General features: G+C 35.7%; 1 protein-coding gene across 1 annotated transcript; it reads right to left on the minus strand.

The window, feature by feature from the left end:
- Nucleotides 1–1,072: 1,072 nt before the first annotated feature.
- On the minus strand, nt 1,073–17,900 carry LOC584584 (reticulophagy regulator 3). Its single transcript, XM_030990056.1, has 8 exons — nt 17,637–17,900; nt 10,697–10,803; nt 10,078–10,105; nt 9,057–9,183; nt 8,297–8,381; nt 7,326–7,460; nt 5,352–5,576; nt 1,073–5,001 (listed from the first exon to the last, which is right to left on the minus strand). Exons 1-8 carry the CDS (start codon nt 17,861–17,863, stop codon nt 4,307–4,309), a joined length of 1,629 nt encoding a protein of 542 aa, XP_030845916.1. The 5' UTR covers nt 17,864–17,900; the 3' UTR covers nt 1,073–4,306.
- Nucleotides 17,901–19,112: the final 1,212 nt, after the last annotated feature.

A 19,112-nucleotide genomic window follows, 5' to 3' on the forward strand; every position in this document is an offset into this window, starting at 1 on the left:
TTTAGAGGGAAGATTGTAGAGAGAAAATTGACACAAGGAAAATGATATGAGAAAGTAAGAGAATACACGAGAGGAAAATTGTGAGATAGAAAATAGTGTGCTGTGGCAGATGAGCCTTGCTTGTGATAAGCAAGTTGTCTAATAAATTAGAAGAAGAAAAACAAGAGATAGAAAGGGAAAGATTAAAGGTAGGCTTTACTACTTCAGCAAGAAAGGATTAGACCGCCCAGCGAGCCAGCGAGGTCACTGTGACAGGTGGCTATCTCATTAACTCAGCTCTCATATAACATAAGAAAAAGAGGATCATGGGGGACCAACAGGCACCGATTGGGGAAGTTTTCTATATAGAGGGAGCAAGTAGCTACAAGTAGGACAGTGTGCCTTTAAGTCAGAAGGGAGCTTCATGAAATTAGAAAGGAGACAAAAAAAGAGAGAGAGAGACGAGACTGAGGAAGAGAGGTGTAGAGACGCAGTAAGAAAATGGAGATTGAGGTCTGGGTGGACCAGGAGTGGACAGTGACATTGAATTGAAGCAGGGATACCCATTTTATTAACCATTCACATTAATTCACATCCAAAAAAATATAGTACATTAACATGCATTATTATTATGGAACTCCTAAAACACAGAACAAATTATTTGTTCTTTAAGTTAGGGGTCTTGTGTGACTATACTATATTCAAAATACATGTTTGAGGTTTCAATATTAGTGCTGTAAAGACATATTTAGTTAAAGTTAAAATACGCTTTCCATTAACATGAGCGTGACTTGCGAGTAGGCTACTTGATGCGCCTAGTCCTAGCTACACGATTGCAGCATTTTATGATATGTTCTATTTTCTTCATAGTTCATACTCCTTATCCCTTGTCCCATCGAATGCAAGTTGTTTGAGGTTGAAATGTTATATAATATTCTAGCGGTTATTTACAAATTATTTTTGGATGATTGGTACCCTCCCAAGTTGAAAAATGCAAATTTATCAAAGTAGGGGTATCCGGGTATGTAAACTTCTAGAGAGTTGAGAGAATAAGGTCATTTTAAATTGAAAAAAAACAACAAGAAAACATTTGTAAGATTTTGTTATTATTTTGTGCATCATGCACCCTTTATTCATTACTCTGCTCATGCAATACACTGTATTAATAGTACAATACATATCTCACACAAACCAATTTATTTCCATTTTGAGATACTGATATAACCATGTCTGTTTAGATTGCTTGATTATAACGTAAATAAAAGTCAGATAAAGAAAAAGACAATCTACCCTCTATTAAACTAACTACATGCAGTGAAAGCGGCGATTGAAATCATTTGTTTGTACGCAACAAGGCAAAATACAAGCGACAATCACAAATACACACACATATAGCAGGGAGACACCTAATGCACCAATCTGATTAAAATAAGCATGACGATTTTAGAAGTTGATGCACCAATTTCACAGTCTTCGTATATTATACTCTATGAATGGTTTATCCCTGAGCTTAGTAAATTGCAATTTAATTAACAATTAATGTTTTATTCTGTCTAACCTTTATTGATCCGATTAGTGGTCCGATTTAATACCAAACAGCTTGTTTATTAGTAATTTTTTTCAGTGAAACACTTTATGGATCATTAAGGATGCTAAAATGGACTTCAGTATTACAGAAATACATACCAGTTAGATGAATAGACTAAGTTGAACTCATTTGATTTTGGGGGAAGTTAAATATCTGTATTAAAAGTTTTGGCTTCTTGGTGGGATAAAATGTTAACAAAACCTCTACCAGAAGTTACAATAGTGTCACACAGCAAATCTAATATACACATTCTAAAATCAACCCATGTAATACATACAAATATATGTATTGGTAGTATTTTCTGCTATTACAAATCATGAAATATAAGCTACATGTAAACTAATAGACTTGGATGAGGTAAAAATATATTGTTTCAGAAAATAAAAATTAATATACAATATCAATATAATCTAAATTAAAATATAAATAATATGAACAATTTATAATCTTAAAATAAAGCAAAAACCTCTTTAAACCTAATTCAAACAACATCCAACATATTTAACAAAACTGCTCAAAGAAATAATAAGGACTTAATTTGCTTTACCAAATTACAAGTTGGCTGTGCTTTGCAATAGAAGTATATGGCATACAGTAATTCAAAGTACCACTTCACAATTCGACATGGGTCATGAAAGTAGTCAAATTGTTTGTTAAAATTGAGAGAAAAACATCCCTGCGTTCAAGTAAAATGATTACGGTATGTTTACTAAGGGGAAAAACAAGATCTATTTTAAAGAGAATGATAAGAAATACATTTGTATCCAAGTATGAAATATCGAGAAAAAAAATAGACTATTTTATCAGAGGTAAAACACAAGTTCATTCTTTCTACTTTCTAAAAATCACTTTTAAATAGTGAATATGTATGGTTAAAATCATTAGTGTGAATTCTATCATCTACATACAATACAGGTATAAGAACAAAGCACTCGATGGTTCAAAAATAAAAATGCAGCATTTTCTACACAATAAGTAAAAACAAACTTCAACATAGACATGTACGTTTCATATTTCTCTACATTTACATCAAATTGGTATTCAATCTCAATCTTATGTCACCTTGTTACAGCAGGATAATCATTAACTGAGGGCTATAAAAGCAAACATTTCAAATTACAGTTAATTTAACAGCATCATGAATCATGATGAAACTTCATGGTGAAATGATATTAATAACAACAGCTTTTTTTGTCAATCAAGATATTGTCATTGGAGTTTATGTAGTTATGATCATATAAATGACCGCCTTGTCTAAAACCAAAGTTCTCAAGAGTATACAAAATGATAATTTCATCTTCTACGTGTAGTGGTGTTTATTTCATAGTCATACACATTATATGTCGTCTGAGATTTAGATAGCAAAGCCGATTTTTTGTTACCTGAAATAACTTAGATTTCTTATCCTTGACCTTTACAAGTTCACATCTGTACATATCAAAAACATAAGGCCCACTTTCTCTGTGTACATAATAAAGTAATAAATAAACACTGAAGCACATTATACCAAATCCACTTTACTGCAATTTATCAAGAAATCCTTCAAGCAAAAATACTTTTAGTTTAACCTTTAAATTCATTGATTCTCTAATCTGCTCGCTCACAAAGTGGGCTAATATATTAAGAGTTATCTATTCCCTGAATATTAAAATATCAACAAATATACATTCTTTTAAATAGTCATGATCGGTAAAACATTTTAAATTTAAAATTTAAGATTATTTATACTTAAAATGCTGACGAGTATAAAGAATCGCCAATATTTAAATTTCTATATTTTATTTGTTTTTAAATTGCACCCATTGAATTTTGATTTGTGCTGACATATATCTTTACAAAAAATGCACAATTTTGTGTCATCTATATAAGTTACAATTTACCTTTGAATGCAATCACGATTTCAAAGAGAGGCTTTCTTTAGCATACTGGCCTTATCTCAATCAGAGAAGATTATCAAATTAACTTGACCCACTCTCCCTCTATCACATTCCACTTGTTTATCAACATAACATGCATATGCCATATAACAGCACAGAAATACAACTGTAATGTAAACAATAGCCAAGACAGTGTTCCCTTCAATTCACTTCCTCGTTTATCCGTTGACAATGGTGACCGAGATATCTTAGGCTAGGGTCTATGAAAAACGTGTGCTTTACCAAAATGAAACCGTATCTAACGATCTAAACCTTTTTTCTTTTTACCCTCCCTGCATATACTGAGACCTTTCCCCATCTAGCAGGACCGAAAATAGGCTAGTATAAATGTATATGCATATTGTGTGATTACTTTAGGAAAGGTAGGAAATAGGAAAAAAGTGGGTTCAAAACAACACCGCTTTTCCACTTGTAATTGGACAAATTCAAGATCAAGTTACAAGGATTCTAATCGTGTGATTTCATCAGCCACATCCTCTTTCCTCTAGGTGAATGACCTTTTCCTCTGCATGATGTAAAGATTTTAGTATGATGTGGACTAATACAGTCAATCGCATTGAATTTTCTTCTGGTGAATCCAATCATCCCACATTCTTTTCCACAATAACATGATTCTAACATCATGTGAATTCTCTCCTTCTCATTATTTTCAAACCATTCAATTTCCCTAGCAGGACATGATGATTCTAATACAATGTAAGTAACACAGTTGATCACATGATATTTTCTCTTGGTTGATTAATTCATGCTACATTTCCTTGCATGATATGATGATTCTTATACAAATTGAATTGATACAGTCCTATTTTCTCCTGGAGAATAAGGAAGACAGGTAGGTGATGCCAGCGTTGATGGCTCCAGGACTGCTCTCAGTGGATGGTGACTTCTCTTCTTCCGTCGTCGGACTACTGACATTGTCCAGCTCGGAGCTGTCCAGCAATTCGAACTCAGCCAGCTCCTCGTCCGACTGCGGGGACGGGGTAAGACCACTTGGTATTGCATCAGAGTTTGTTGGACCTGTCAACTGAACGGATTTCACGGGCAGCGTGGGATGTTTCTGTTTGACCAATTGTTTCTCACTGGTGGCAGCGGTGGGATCGCTTAGCCCGGCTAATGAGGTAACAGCTTCTGACATGACAGCTGCGACGGTTTGCGAGAGGAGTTGAGCAGCGGCCGGTGGCAAGGACTGACCGATCACTTCAGCTGCTAAATAGGAGGTCAGCGGTTGCCTTTCCTGGACACGAGGCTGCAGAAGGTCATCTAGAGGAGATTCAGGAGTGTCTAATTCATGGTCACCAAAGTCATCGTCTGTGGACATACCGAATAGATCTGATGGAGGTCTTAATCGTGCAGGATTACCTGTGTTGCCATCTATAACGTTACCGGCTGATCTTGAATCAAGCTCATCTCCACTTGGGTCCAGAGCCCGATCTTGAAATGACGGCATTTCATTCAACCCTACTAATAGGTTAGTGGATTCATTGTCTGTGTTTAGCTCTGCAAGGTATGAATAAAGAATAAACAAGCAATTTTGATCAAACTGTTTCATATGAACAATAATAATCATCTTTCATAAATAAATCCAATTAGGAAGAAGACATTTCAATAATATATCCAAGTTTGTTTAAAAGTGTGTCAGACTCTGACTCCTCTGGCAGTCAAAAATTGCTATTTCCTTTATGAAGTTTGGGTATTTTGGAAAGATAAGCCAGTAACAACTAATCTGCCCTACATCACTTAAGCCTCTCAATCACCAGCCGAGGTAATTGTCTCAGACTTTCAACAAATGGAAACACAGCCAAAAAAACTAAAATAAGTTGTTATAAGAATATCAACAAAGTGCATACCATCATCTGTAAACTCTACAGAGCCTCCCCTTGGTATAAGACCTCCAACAAAGCCATAGGTAGGGGTTCCAAGGCAGCTGGAGGAAGGGGTGGCCCCGATCACACGTGATGCGTGAGATAACGCTGCATCGACTGCAGGACCAGGCGTGGGGTAGAATTCATTGAGTTCGCTGTCTGAGCTGCTTTCCTCATCCCCGTCTGGGTTGCGAGAGGATCTCCTGCGACCTATAGGGTTGTGTTATAAGAGCAGAGGGTGGTCAATGGAGCCAAGGAGAAGAAAACCTAATTCCAACATGGAAGATAAGTTAATCGCAACTAGTCAGGTGCATCGAGATATATAAACCCATTGACTACTGAATTTTCATATTTCCTATAGGTTTAATATAGGAGCCTCAAGGTTCCAGTAGGCAATGGTGAAAGGGAATAAGAGGCACATGGGTGGTAGCCCTATCACTAGCTAGCTAAATAAGCTGGAAATGCAAAGTCCTGTGTCTTGGGAACTCACAGCGTACCAGACTACCAGGACACTTACATACTGGATAAACAAAACCTCCCTTCCAAGATAACTACTCACTGAAGTTCGCCTTCAAGTACCTGCAGGGTAGTTGAATTGAATTTTTTGTTAAATACAAAAAATCTTTTATCTTTTTGGAGAGGAGAAAAATTATCTCATGGGATAGTTAACCATGGGTTAGTATCCATGGGGAATTTTATTGTCCAGGGCACCATTATCTCATGAATTAGTTATCCTAATGGGTTAGTTAGACTGGAGAGTAATTATAAAAGGGGTGATCGTCGAGGGGGCACTTGGCCCAGAATCATTAGAATCATACTCGACATCTAAGATGGGTAGATTTTTATTTATTTCATAAAGAGAACATGAACAATACTCTCAGATGTTACAGATGAATCCCTGTCCCAAATGTCTGACCTTACTGAAAAATCTGCACTTATGGCATCTTTACTCCTTCTTTAAACCCATCATACACCCTTAAACAAATTCAAATCTGCTACAGTGATAATTCACACTATACAGTTTGAAATTAACTTCAGTTCTCCATGTTAAATGGCATAGGGCCTGCATCAAAGCTATATACCGTAGTCAAAACACCTGGGGAAAACCCAGTCAGGATGTGCTTGTTGAGCAGATGTCTCAGAGATAGGCTCCGAAACCACTATTATTGCAGAGTATCAGTATACACTGGCTGTTCACCATGGTTGTTATCTATATTCTAGTACATTATGAGAGGCATTCATTGCCATTTCCTATGATGTCATGATCATGATAAGCCCCATTACCACATCCTAACATTTCCTTCCCCTGCACTCTAACTGACAGATAGGGGGCAGATGGGGAAAGGCAAGTGTCCCCCCCCCCTTCCCCCTCTTGGGCTAAACAAAATTTACCTTTAATACACTCCAGAATAAAAATGTGCTAGTCAAAGAATGTTTAGTCTTCTTCCCTCTTCAAGTGAAATTGTGATTATCTTTTTGTTTGTTGTTTGTATTCATTGAGCACCCCACCCCTTTCATAATCTATCAAATCCTTGATCTGTTTTTGATTTTGTACATGAGCAACATACAGCTTGGAAACACCCGGGTCCTGTCTTATACAGACAGTTGCTGATTGATTCAAATCGATCCTAACTTGATATCAATTGTAACTCTGAACTAACGAGATAGGAGTTTGTAAGCTTGTGATGGACTGGAGAACTTGCATTCAATCTAGATCGATAGCCAGTCTTTATAAAAACAGAGCCCTGTTGTAACATCATTGGTGAACAGTGCTACAGTCAAACCTGCTTTAGTGACCACCTGTTTACAAAGACCACATTTTTGTTTCCCTTGAAAATGGTTTCCTTTTGAAACATGTACTAAAGACCACCTGCCTATAAAGACCACTTTTCTAGTCTCCCTTGGGCGGTCTTTATAGACAGGTTTCACTGTATATGTGTTCATGGGACCAGCCCTTACGTTTTTGACGTTTCTCTTTACGCTCCAAGCTGTCCATGCTCTGTTCAAACTGGCGCAGGAAAGGATGAAGCTTGGTGTAGATTTTACCGGAGACGTCGTGGTATAGGTAGGCCGGCCACAGAAGCAAACATATCACTACATAGGATAGTTAGAATAGAACACCATATACATGAACATAGATTAATACTTTGCAAAAAAAAGACCTATGTTATTGTTTACCCTTTAAAGAATTACAATGGAACTCGTAGAAATCCATGGAAAGCTATGTAAATAAATGCTCAGAAATTATCCATAATTCTATTTTATGAAATGTAATGAAGATATCTAACGTTTTGTCCCGTTCATGTAAATTTTATACATACATGTACATGTACTCATGCTGAGGTATGTGACTTGAAAGCATGCTCCTCCCATAATTTTCCAGTCACTTAAAGAGAACCCACTTTTTATTGTCTTTAAAATTACCTTTTAAGAAACCTATAGTCCTGTGAAAGCAGATTTTCAATACATAAACTAAACTTATTAACCAATAGCAAAGTTCTGTGTTATGGAGGCCTGGTTGAATACTCTACATAAATTAGAAAATCTGCAACTAAAAGCTAATATATCAGCATTTAAAATTCAATACACAGATGCTTAACAATCTCCATATGAATCCTAATCATTTGCCTACAGATATATGCTTTCACCATCATATAAAAATGTTAAATACAGTGAAATCTTGCTATCTGAAATCCTTAGAACCAGAGAAATCAATTGCTGTACTAAAACGCAGTAAAGCAATAAAATACAGAGCAGTGGGACTAACAAAATATCGTTGTTAAATCAGAAGTTTTTTGTAGCGGTGTTCTTTATATCATGGCTCCACTGCAGAACCTGTAGTACAATTCAACATCATAGTGTACATGTATCTTGAAAGCTATGTGATGGCTTATACAGGAGGTCACATGATACTGTCACCTGATACTTACAGATGGTATATGAGATGAGTACTCCAGGTATGTAGAAGCCGATGGTAGCCGTAGTCAAACACAGCAGACAGGTGAATGTACAGAACTATATACATGGACATGAAGGGAGAGAGAGAGAGGGGGAGGAGGGGAGAGAGAGGGAGGAGGGGAGAGAGAGGGAGGAGGGGAGGGAGGGGGAGGGAGATGGGGAGGGGGAGAGGGAGAAAGAGGGAGAAAGAGAGAGAGAGAGAGAAAGAGAGAGGGGGAGGAGAGGAGAGGGAGAGGAGGGGAGCAGGAGAAGAGATGAGAACAGCAGACGATAAAGAGCAGCATAAAGAAGAGATAGGATGATGAGGGAGAGGAATAGAGAGAGAACGAGAGAGTACAGACAGACAGTGAAGAAGTAAAAGGAAAGAGAACAAGATATGGGAAATACAGCAGTGACAGAGAGAAAATCAAGAATTCAAGGTAAATCGTTTATCAAAAGAAATGTTTTATTATTCATGGTTTTGCAACTACCAGGTAGGTTAAGTGTATCTGGAATACGATGAAAATCAAATCAAATCAAATCTGGAATTAATAAAGATGACAAACTTTCACCAGAAGCAAGCTTCGAAGATTGTAAATTCAAAATCACCTTTCTTGAGTGAAGACATGGAATAAAGCTTGTAAAGATACCCAATACTGTATATTTACTGTCAAATATATATATATTCAACAAATAAATGAAATGAAACAAAATTTGTGCCTCAGTATCACGTATTTGAGAGAACAAACTTACTTTTGCGGGTTCGTGTCTCCTGAGATCCCAGAATGCATTGTACCATTCATCAGCGACCTGCCACGCCCTGGCCACATGATCACACAGCTCCGGTACGCTCAGCAGGCGTAGATGTAGAGGTGTCCAACTAATGAATCAAGAACAAGCATAGCATCCATGTTTATAAATAAGGTTATGGGTAGTTTTGTTTTTCATTCATATTTAGTAGTACACTGTAGATCAGATGCTACTACCGGTATGCAGATATATTGTATGATGCACTTTTTCTTAGATATGTATTCATCTGCTACCTAATCTGTACAATGTGTTGTGTTAAGTTTTTCTTTTGAATAAAAAGAGAATAAAAAGAGAAAAAAATACATAGCAGATGATGAATGAATGCAGAACAGGGCCATATTCTTTAAACTACGCTATCTATTATGTTAGAGAAAATTATGTTAATTGTCGCAACAAACTGAAATTGCAAGTAAGAGATGCTTGTCAATGGTGCTCATGTAGATGTCTGTATGCGCACAAGCAAGTGTGCGCAACAATTATCCAATGACTTGTCCTAATTTAGATTTATTATACTTTTACTGGCTTTAAGGATGACATTTTTCTGAATACCATTCAAGGGCTTTATAAACTGTTGTTATGAGGAAGTAAAACTAGTGATCTACATTTGTAGCCACAGGAGAGGAGTACCTCCTAATCCAATAGCAGAAAAAGGAAGAACATACTGTATATCAAATGATAATAAAACATAAAGAAAAGGAAAGAGGAGGTACAGGACACAACAAGAAGACCTTTCCCTTATTCAGTAGCCTTGTCTATTCACATTCCACTCACCAAGTACATGTATAAAGACGAGTGCCCCCACCTCACCCCCTCCCATGATGGTAATTTAGCTCTTTCTGCTCATCTTTCAATCATTCATTCACACAATGTAGTATTTTTGATGAAAAGACAAAGCAAAGTGGCATTAAAATGTTATTTTGTACACTAAAAGGTCCACAAAAAAGAAGAAGATAGTTTTACTCACTCTTCTTCATCAGAACTCTTTGGATTGACTGTGAATGAAATGAAAGCAAAAAACAGTGCATTACAATCATACTTAAACAAAATAGTCCCAATGAAAAGTTGCATGACATGTTTAGAATAGAATTGAAATGTTTATCAGTAAATGTACAAACCTTTTACGGATTAATGAAAGTCCTCTGATTGCACTGAAAGCCAACATACGTGACTACCAGTGCAATCAGGCTAATTAAAATGTACCAATTACCAGAAAATAGATTGCTCTGTATGATTCTGTGTTAAAATTTTGAAAACGATCAACAACATATGAGTTTCAAATATTTGTTCTATGAAGAAATATTACAAGTTCAAATACACTTTTAATAAGCACAAGAGTGACTTGTGAGTAGACTAGTTAATTCCCCCTCCCAGATATAGATATTTATCTGCGCCTTATTTGTTATTAGCTTCATGTATTTCTTCATACCGGTACTTCTTAACTGTTGCCCCCCCAAAATGCCATGTTAAGTTTTTTTAGATTAATTTTATCTATAAAATATTCTAGCTGTATACAATTTTATGTTTAGGTTACCAGTATTTTTACATTTAAACAATTTTTTTGTAGCATTTTATATGTGTAATACCTTGCATTTTAGGCCACACCCTGAAACGGAAGGTCTCAATGCACATCACTATGAAGCAGATCATAGTAGATATGAAGACAACCCGCTGGTTGGTTGTTACAGCAAGCCTGCAATGATAACAAACAAAATACACCATAAGAGATAAAGATCTATTTTTCTTTGCCACTAATATAAGTTATTTCATTTTCTAAAAGAATGTGGTGCCATCATATTATCATCATCATTATAATAAAATGGGAATTTTAGTGAAATCAGTACATGTAACATAACATTTACAAGAGCATTAATTAAGATTAATTTGTAGAACTGGACTACTTCTCTAGAAAAGTCTCTGACTGAATTATGAGTAATTATACAAGACATTTTGTAAAGAAATAACATGGACAAAATGTGCTTCTGTTAGTAAATTGTCAATAACAAAATATACATTGATCAGCTAAATTGCTTGAGTAAAAATCCTTTTCTATAATGACAGAGTGAAAGGGATATAGAGAGATCCTGGATAATTTCTACTCAATTGGACTTCATTAAAGACAGTACATGACATGTACATGTACATATTTTTCACTCCCTTAATATAAAGAGGATTATGTCTGGAGTAAATTAGACTACATGTAGTGTAACAAATATACCTCTCACTGTACTACATTGAGATGGGTGCAATGAGAGATAAATTCATGCAGTCTACAGACTTCACAGAAATATATTGTCTTTGAGAGGGGTAGGGTAAGAAGAAACAATTAAAGTTCTATACATCTGAAACTCAGACTATCTACTCTTCTCAAGTTCAATGCTACCCAATACTGGAAAAGAAGTACTTGTAATCAAGAGGGGATTTCAAATGTCATTTGGCCTTGATCATTTACACAGCTGTGTTTTCATTTTGTTAAACCGTATTGATGCTATGTATGTACATGTACAGTGTATTCTGTTTACAGCTCATGTACATAGAAGACTTAATACACCAGTTTACAATTGTGTGCGCCATTTTAAACAAAGCTAATGACCTAGGAGTCATGTATTTATGCGTAAATTAAGATTGCGCCCATGCAAATAATGATGACATCACTGCCTGCGCGCTGCGTTGTGCGCGCACATCATCATTCGCATGGGCGCAATTTTAATTTACGCATAAATACCAGAGGTCAGAGGTTATTGGCCCTAATTTTGGGGCCAATGACCCGAGGTCAACTGTCTGCGCATGCGCACTGACACAACTGTAAACTGGTGTATTGAGCACCACACAAACAATGGACACTTCTAAATACCCAGTTCAATACATGACAATGATTGAATGAATCAATACTCATTGCTCAAAAACTGAAATTCAAGAACAAAATACTAAAACAAACATTTTTATTAAAAAAAGGGGGGGGGGGGAGGAAAAATGAAAAAAAGACATGAAAGTAGTCAGCAATTTAAACCTGGAAACTTCTAAAAAAAGCTCCAAAAACATGAAAATAAGACATAAACAGTTACATGTAAATGAGCTCAGAATTATCATTCTTAAGACCCTTAAATCCTTAATAATACAATTAGCAAATGATCCTGAACCTCTGCATGGTCTGATAATCTGCTAATTCAGTTAAAGCCCAAGTCCACTCCAAAAATAACTTACTTTCAATAGAAGCAGAAAAATCAGACAAACCAATCAAAAAAAGTTTGAGCAAAATCGGATAACTAATAAGAAAGTTATGAATATTTACTGACATGAAAAACTTTGAAAATCACTACACAAATTGGCAACTCACTCATGAGTCTGTGACGTATGGTCCTCACTATCCACTAATAATTTTCTTTATATTGATAATATAAATTTCCTATTTTCACCCTAAGAATCTTATTTCTTCACACCAGCATCCAAGTTAGATTGTTATTAATATGATTTTGTGTGGATGTACAAATTAACAGTAATTTTTGTCCAGTTAAATCATGAAAAATTGAATTTTGATAAACTATTTATATAAAAATCAATAATATTATGAAATACAATACTCAGAAAATAGTATCAATTCTTCAAAATTTATAAACATTTTTGGGAAAAGTCATGCACGCAATATGATACAAATCATATAACCTGGGCAAATGCATGGAGAAATTAAATTTTGGGGGATAAAAAGGGAAATTAATGAGATTAAACTATATAAAGCAATTGATACATGTATGTTGTGAGGACATGACGTCACAAACTGATAACCATCTTGGCAAATTGTGTTGTGATTCTCATTGTTCCATAGTTTTACATACTTTTTCAAAAATTCATAACTTTCTTTTTCTTATTAGTTATCCGATTTTGCTCAAACTTTTTTTGATTGGTTTGTCTGATTTTTCTGCTTTTATTGAAAGTAAGTTATTTTTGGAGTGGACTTGTCCTTTAAACCCAACCCTGCAGGTCTAAGATCAAAGTCAGAATTACTTCCTCTGCTAGCCTGATTTTGACCAAAAGCCCTGAGGATCGTAGAATATGGACCTTATATTGTACAACAGGCTATGAAGATAGTTGTTTCCATCTATAAACTCAACCTACAATGTAAGGAATTTATCTTGAATCTGTAATCTGTAAATGATCAACAGTATAACCAAAGAGATACTAAGCCTGTGCAGTTATATGCAAATCAGCTTTGATTATTATCATTCTTTGGGGAAGCAGGAAGAGATTTATACATGTAAAGTGTTATGGCTGTTTTCATTCTGACTAAAAACAAAATGTAAACAACAGGAAGAAGGATCATCTGTAAAATGTAGTTTACATGTATTATGTCACTGCCAGTGTAGTTCCAGGAAAAAAAGTGTTTATACTTTGGTTTGAAATTACAGAGCGTCACAGAGCTGCTAATTTGGGATCGCACCTTTGTTTATATACCTTTTAGAATACATGTACATGTATACACTGCACTGTACTGAAGTACTGCAATGGAACTTCTACAAGTGACCTAATAAAGTCTGCATAAGAGACTAGGCAACCAGCCAGACACACCTAAAAATCCGCCCACACACAACCCATGATTGTAAAGCAGTTGCTCACTGGCTGGGAAAAAACGTAAACAAAGATTTGACTATGTAGCACCGTACGTGTATTTTCATGATTCAATACACACTTGTAACTGAATTGTTACTGTACAAAATACATGTGATCCACTGAAGCTGCACAATATATACTGTAACCATATAAAAGGTAACCATTCCAATATTTGAGGAACGATTCCCATTTTGGGGCCTTCAAGCTATATTGTTTTGAACCCTAGATTCTTCTCTATTTCTGAAACTTTTGTGTGAAAAGTATACAACATACACTATATTCCTAATTTTAACTTGAGAGATTCCTAATTCTTGCTGTGAAAGATTGGCAGGTTTGTACTGACAGTATCTGCTGAGTGCCAGAAAGACATTTAACTCATATCATTCCACATACAGTAATGCCCTTCTGGCTGTAACAAATCATATACTGGTACATGTACTGGTACATGAACAACTTCAGTGCCTATCAGATGCTATATACTGTCAATCGCAAAGTGATGGTCTCTATTATGTTTATAAATCATTTTATCTCTGTAACACACCTGGCACTGTGCCAATAGTTGAAAAGTTCAAAGCAGAGTACTAGATCTGTATATTTCTCTATTTGTTCATGATAATGTACTACAGTATGTACATCCTGGTTACGAACTGTATATCTGCTATAAACAACAAATGAATTGTACATGTAAATAAACAATCTGGACAAATATTGCATCCACATATGTATTGATTAGAAACTATGAAGAAATGCACAAAATAAAATTAACAAATGTGTACATTACATCTTGATAATGAATTACAATGTCTAAATGTACATGTACTGTTCATTATTACACTATTGACACAAAGTCACGAAGAGTCAATATTTGTACACCATCAAACCTACATGAACATGAATGGTCGGGAATTTGGAATATTTGGATGAATAAATGAATGAACGAACAAATGAATGAATTAATTAATGAAATAAATGAATGATTGAACAAATGAACAAATGAATGAATGAATGAATGAATGAATTAATGAATGAATGAATGAACAATTGAATGAATGAATGAACGAACAAATGAATGAATGAATGAATGAACGAATGAATGAATAAATGAATGAATGAATGAATGAATGAATGAATGAATTAATGAATGAATGAACAAATGAACAAATAAATGAATGAATGAATGAAAGAATAAACAAATGAATGGATGAATGAATGAACAAAGGAATGAACAAAGGAACGAATGAATGAAATAACATATGAATGAATGAAAGAATATTTGGATACAAGTTCACATACATGTCTAATTGTACATCTCAAAGTGGGTCTACCCAATTGTCTAGTGTCACCCATGGCAAACAACAAGTACATTAACTGCACCCCCCCCCCCCCCTAAAAAAAAAAAAAAGGTTACCCCCAATGTATTATTATGTTGACACAAGATTCAACTAAAGTAGGGCCCTACTGTACATGTCAATTCTAGGGCTGTAATGATGAAGATCATAGCAACAATCCTATAATGTCTCTATATTTAGATCAACCCATGGACTTAATCAAGTAGATCTACATGGTACCTCAACTCACCGTCCCGTCCGACTGACTGACTGACTCAGGAAGCTCATGTTTTTATGAGTCAGCATATCATGTGATTTCCTTTATTCAAGGTCTAAAATCAAACAATAACAACTCGAGTCAAGATTCAATCTTGGCTCTTATAACGAGCCCAAAATATCTTCTTGTTGACAATTTGTAATGAGTTTGACACTTTGAAAGTTTGATGTTCTGATACACATGACAAGCCAAAAATTGATCTTAAAAAAAATACATACAGATACATGTGTATGCCTCTCAAGTATTCTGAAGACACTTAAAATTAGTGAGTAAACTACATGTAGGCCTACTGTAGGACATACATGTATGTGTATAATGTTGGTGAAAAAAGGGTTACTATGTACAGTACACGTACATGTAAATGTACGTGTGTTTAAAGTACAAGTACTTCACCAAAGGCCAAATGATATTTGACCATAATGATGCAGTAGCCTCAAATCATGCAAAGCACTTCAATTCAATTCATGTAAAAAAAATAGTAATTGTTTGGCCGTAATAAGATGAGCTGCACGTTTGAATTTGGACTGAACCATCGAGTCTGACGTCGAGGCTGGGACCAGCCGGCATCACTTGGCCTCGAGTCCCTGACTCACTGTCATTAACAACATGTAAATTCAGGAAACTGCAGCTACATGTACATGTACATGTACATCTTCATGTACAGTATATACATGTACATGTAGATCTAGACTAGACCCCATATCATAAAATTGGAAACCACTCAATCGTATTTAATAAAGCAAACACACACTTGCCTTAAATAATTAAAATAAGACAAAATAAATCAAACCCTGGCCCTGAAGAACTGAAACAGTCAACTGCAGAATGACTCGATGGTAATTTTTGTTCCTCCATTTCAATTTGTTTAATTGTACAATCAAAATGTTTTGGCCTTGCTAATTTGATACTTACTTAACATGTACAGTAGGCCTACATGTATGGTAATAGCGATAAGTTCACTAAATTCAGTGAATTCTGTATATGCGCCTTCATTTGCTAAACAAATAGCTATTAGTATTATCGTAAATACAGAGCTGCCAACCTTGTCCGACCAAAAAAAGGAATCATGATGGCAAAAAAAAAGGAATTTCAAGCCAAAAAAAGGAATTCATGAAAACGAAACTTACAACCACGCGCAACACACTTCCAATGCAGAAATGTTCATTCATCATGCTGTTTTTTACATACAAGCAGGTACTTTTTGTAGTGGTTATTTTGGTATTATCGGCATTTCATTTTTTTCGAGAATATTTTTCTCTTCAAGTATGTTTTAAAATTAGTTTTCTATTGAATTTGTGATCAAATCATCATTTTCAGGCAGTTGTACGACGTATGGTATGTAAAAAAAAAATTAAAAAAAATTAAAAAAATTATCAAAAACATATTTTATAAAAAAAAAGGTAATACCGTAATTTGGAGGAAAAAACAGAGTAATTCCGGTAAATACTAAGTAATTTAAGTATCAAATTTGCAACGCAAAATCAGTTATTTGTGCATTTGCATTTTGTGTCTTTGCATCGTGAACTCTTGTAAGACTAAGAGGTCACGGTTTTTGTAATGAATTTAAACAAATAAAAATTAATAGAATCAACAGAGTTATTAGAGGTTGGGCAAAAATGCGCCACTCATACGCATTGACCACTATTTGGGTGTTGCTGACTTGCTGGGCCTGGCCTGGGGCCAGTTTCTCGAAAACCGTCACAAGTCTAAGTTTGTGGACATCCCATAGAAATGGTGTTAATTCTATAACACTCTTTTCAATGGAATGTCTAAGAAGTTAGATGGGAAGTTGGATTTAAAACGGTTTTCAAAAACAGCCCCCAGGTGTGGACATTACATGATGTGGGGGGGGGGGGGGGGGGGGGCTAGAGGCCTCGGCGCGCGCTAGGCGGCCGCGGCAGGTGTGAAAAAATAATAAACAGCATGTTATCAGTAGGGGCGCTGGTCTGAGAATGAGGATCGTCCTCATAAACGATATTACGAAGACGATCCTCTTTTAGGTCTATATTATGATTATGAAGACGATCTTTATCCTCGGACCAGCTCTTGACTTTAGGTCATGTTTCATGTGTGCACTTAGAGTCTTACTCTCTCAGTCACTGCATGCATATAAACATACATTCATCATTCCCTATCTTCTTCTTGGCTTGGCTTCCTCCAGTTTGGAGAACTGCAGTTGGTGCAGATGTTGGTAGTACACATATCGTTCATACGGTTTATGTCATGGTCACACATGGATTACATTTCTCGTGCATGCAAGTGATGCAACAATGACACTAAAAATATAGTAAAACTTGCATGCGCTTGTGCACTCACCAGAATACGATGTTCACACACACGAACAACACGGCACTCGGTTGCGCATTTTCCCACACCAAAAGGCTCTGAATGTTCATCACAAGGCCTTCTATTGGGCTCAGAATACTCCTAAGACGTTCCTCTCTCGCTCTAATGATAGCTTCTCTCTCTAATTCCTTCATTTTATCTTCAGGAAGGGCGCAAGGACCCCCATCAATCTCTGCTTTCAGCTCATCGCCGTCCATTTTGGCTATTTAATGAACTTGGTTTGTTATGATGTGACGTCACAGAAGACTCGTCCATTTCTTCGATAGATCTCTATATGAGGGGAACAAGAAAACCAAAATAAACCCTCAACTTTCAAACATTCCAAAACAGGTTCAGGCGGGGTTGAGGGCCTTCCACAGCTAGGCCTAGCTAATATGGCCTGGAATTTAGTTCATAAAAGAATTTCAACCTTAAACCACAATTCACCAAAGTTTCTGGTTTTACAAACCCAGTACACTTATATTTCCCTCCCTTCTTCTCTTTTTAAATCCTTTAATTATCTTCTCCTTCTTCATTATTCTCTCTGTCCATTTTTGTCTCGTTTCTTCTTCTTCTTGTCCCCCCTTCTCTTTCTGTTTCCCATTCTTCTTCTTCAGTACTCTTTCTCCATTATCATCATCTTCTTCTTCTTTATACCTTTTCATCTCATTGATGTTCTTCTCTTCCTATAAATTTGCTAAATGATCTTCTTCCAACCTACTGCATACTTTATGTATATTTGCTTGGGTTCAATTTCAGGTTTAAGGCTTCACAGCATCGGTTGGCCTATTATATTCCAACAATCGTTTTCAGTAATTTACAAACTATTAAATGTGATTTTTTTTTTTTTTTAAATGAAGGATAATGACCAAAGGCTGCCATTTTACAAAAGATGAAACAGTATTTTTATTTTTGAATGTTTGTTTTTTTATTGTGTGTACATGTGTCTCGCTCCCCACCCTCTGCCTCTCTCTGTCTCTCTCTCTCTCTCTCTCTCTTTACCTCTCTTTCTGTCTCTCTGCCTCTCTCTGCCTCTCTCTGTCTCTCTCTCTTTCTCTCTATATCTCTCTTTCTGTCTCTCTCTCTCTCTCTGTCTCTCTCTCTCTCTTGTTCTCTAAATTCTTGAGTTAAAAGAGGAAGAAAGAAGAGAGAAGAAGAAAACATGAGGAAAAGAAGATGATGATGGTGAATACCACACTCATGAAAATAATTATGAAATTGGTATTACAAATGATAAAACATGAACCATCTTCCATTTAATTGAAAAGATTTATTGAAAAGCAAATTCAAAGAAAAAGTCATTGAGAAAGTACTGATAAACAGCTCACCTCTATACACCTGAAGTATGAAAAAATAAAAATACAAACATATTCATTATAAGAATTAGAAAAAGGCTCATTCCGGCCCTAGAATACATATATTAGTTCTCCTCGTTACCATGGAGAATGGAGTATATCGTATGTTGAG

Source organism: Strongylocentrotus purpuratus, unplaced genomic scaffold (assembly GCF_000002235.5).
Source record: "Strongylocentrotus purpuratus isolate Spur 01 unplaced genomic scaffold, Spur_5.0 spur5_scaffold_19, whole genome shotgun sequence".
In the NCBI taxonomy this organism is placed as follows: Eukaryota; Metazoa; Echinodermata; class Echinoidea; order Camarodonta; family Strongylocentrotidae; genus Strongylocentrotus; species Strongylocentrotus purpuratus.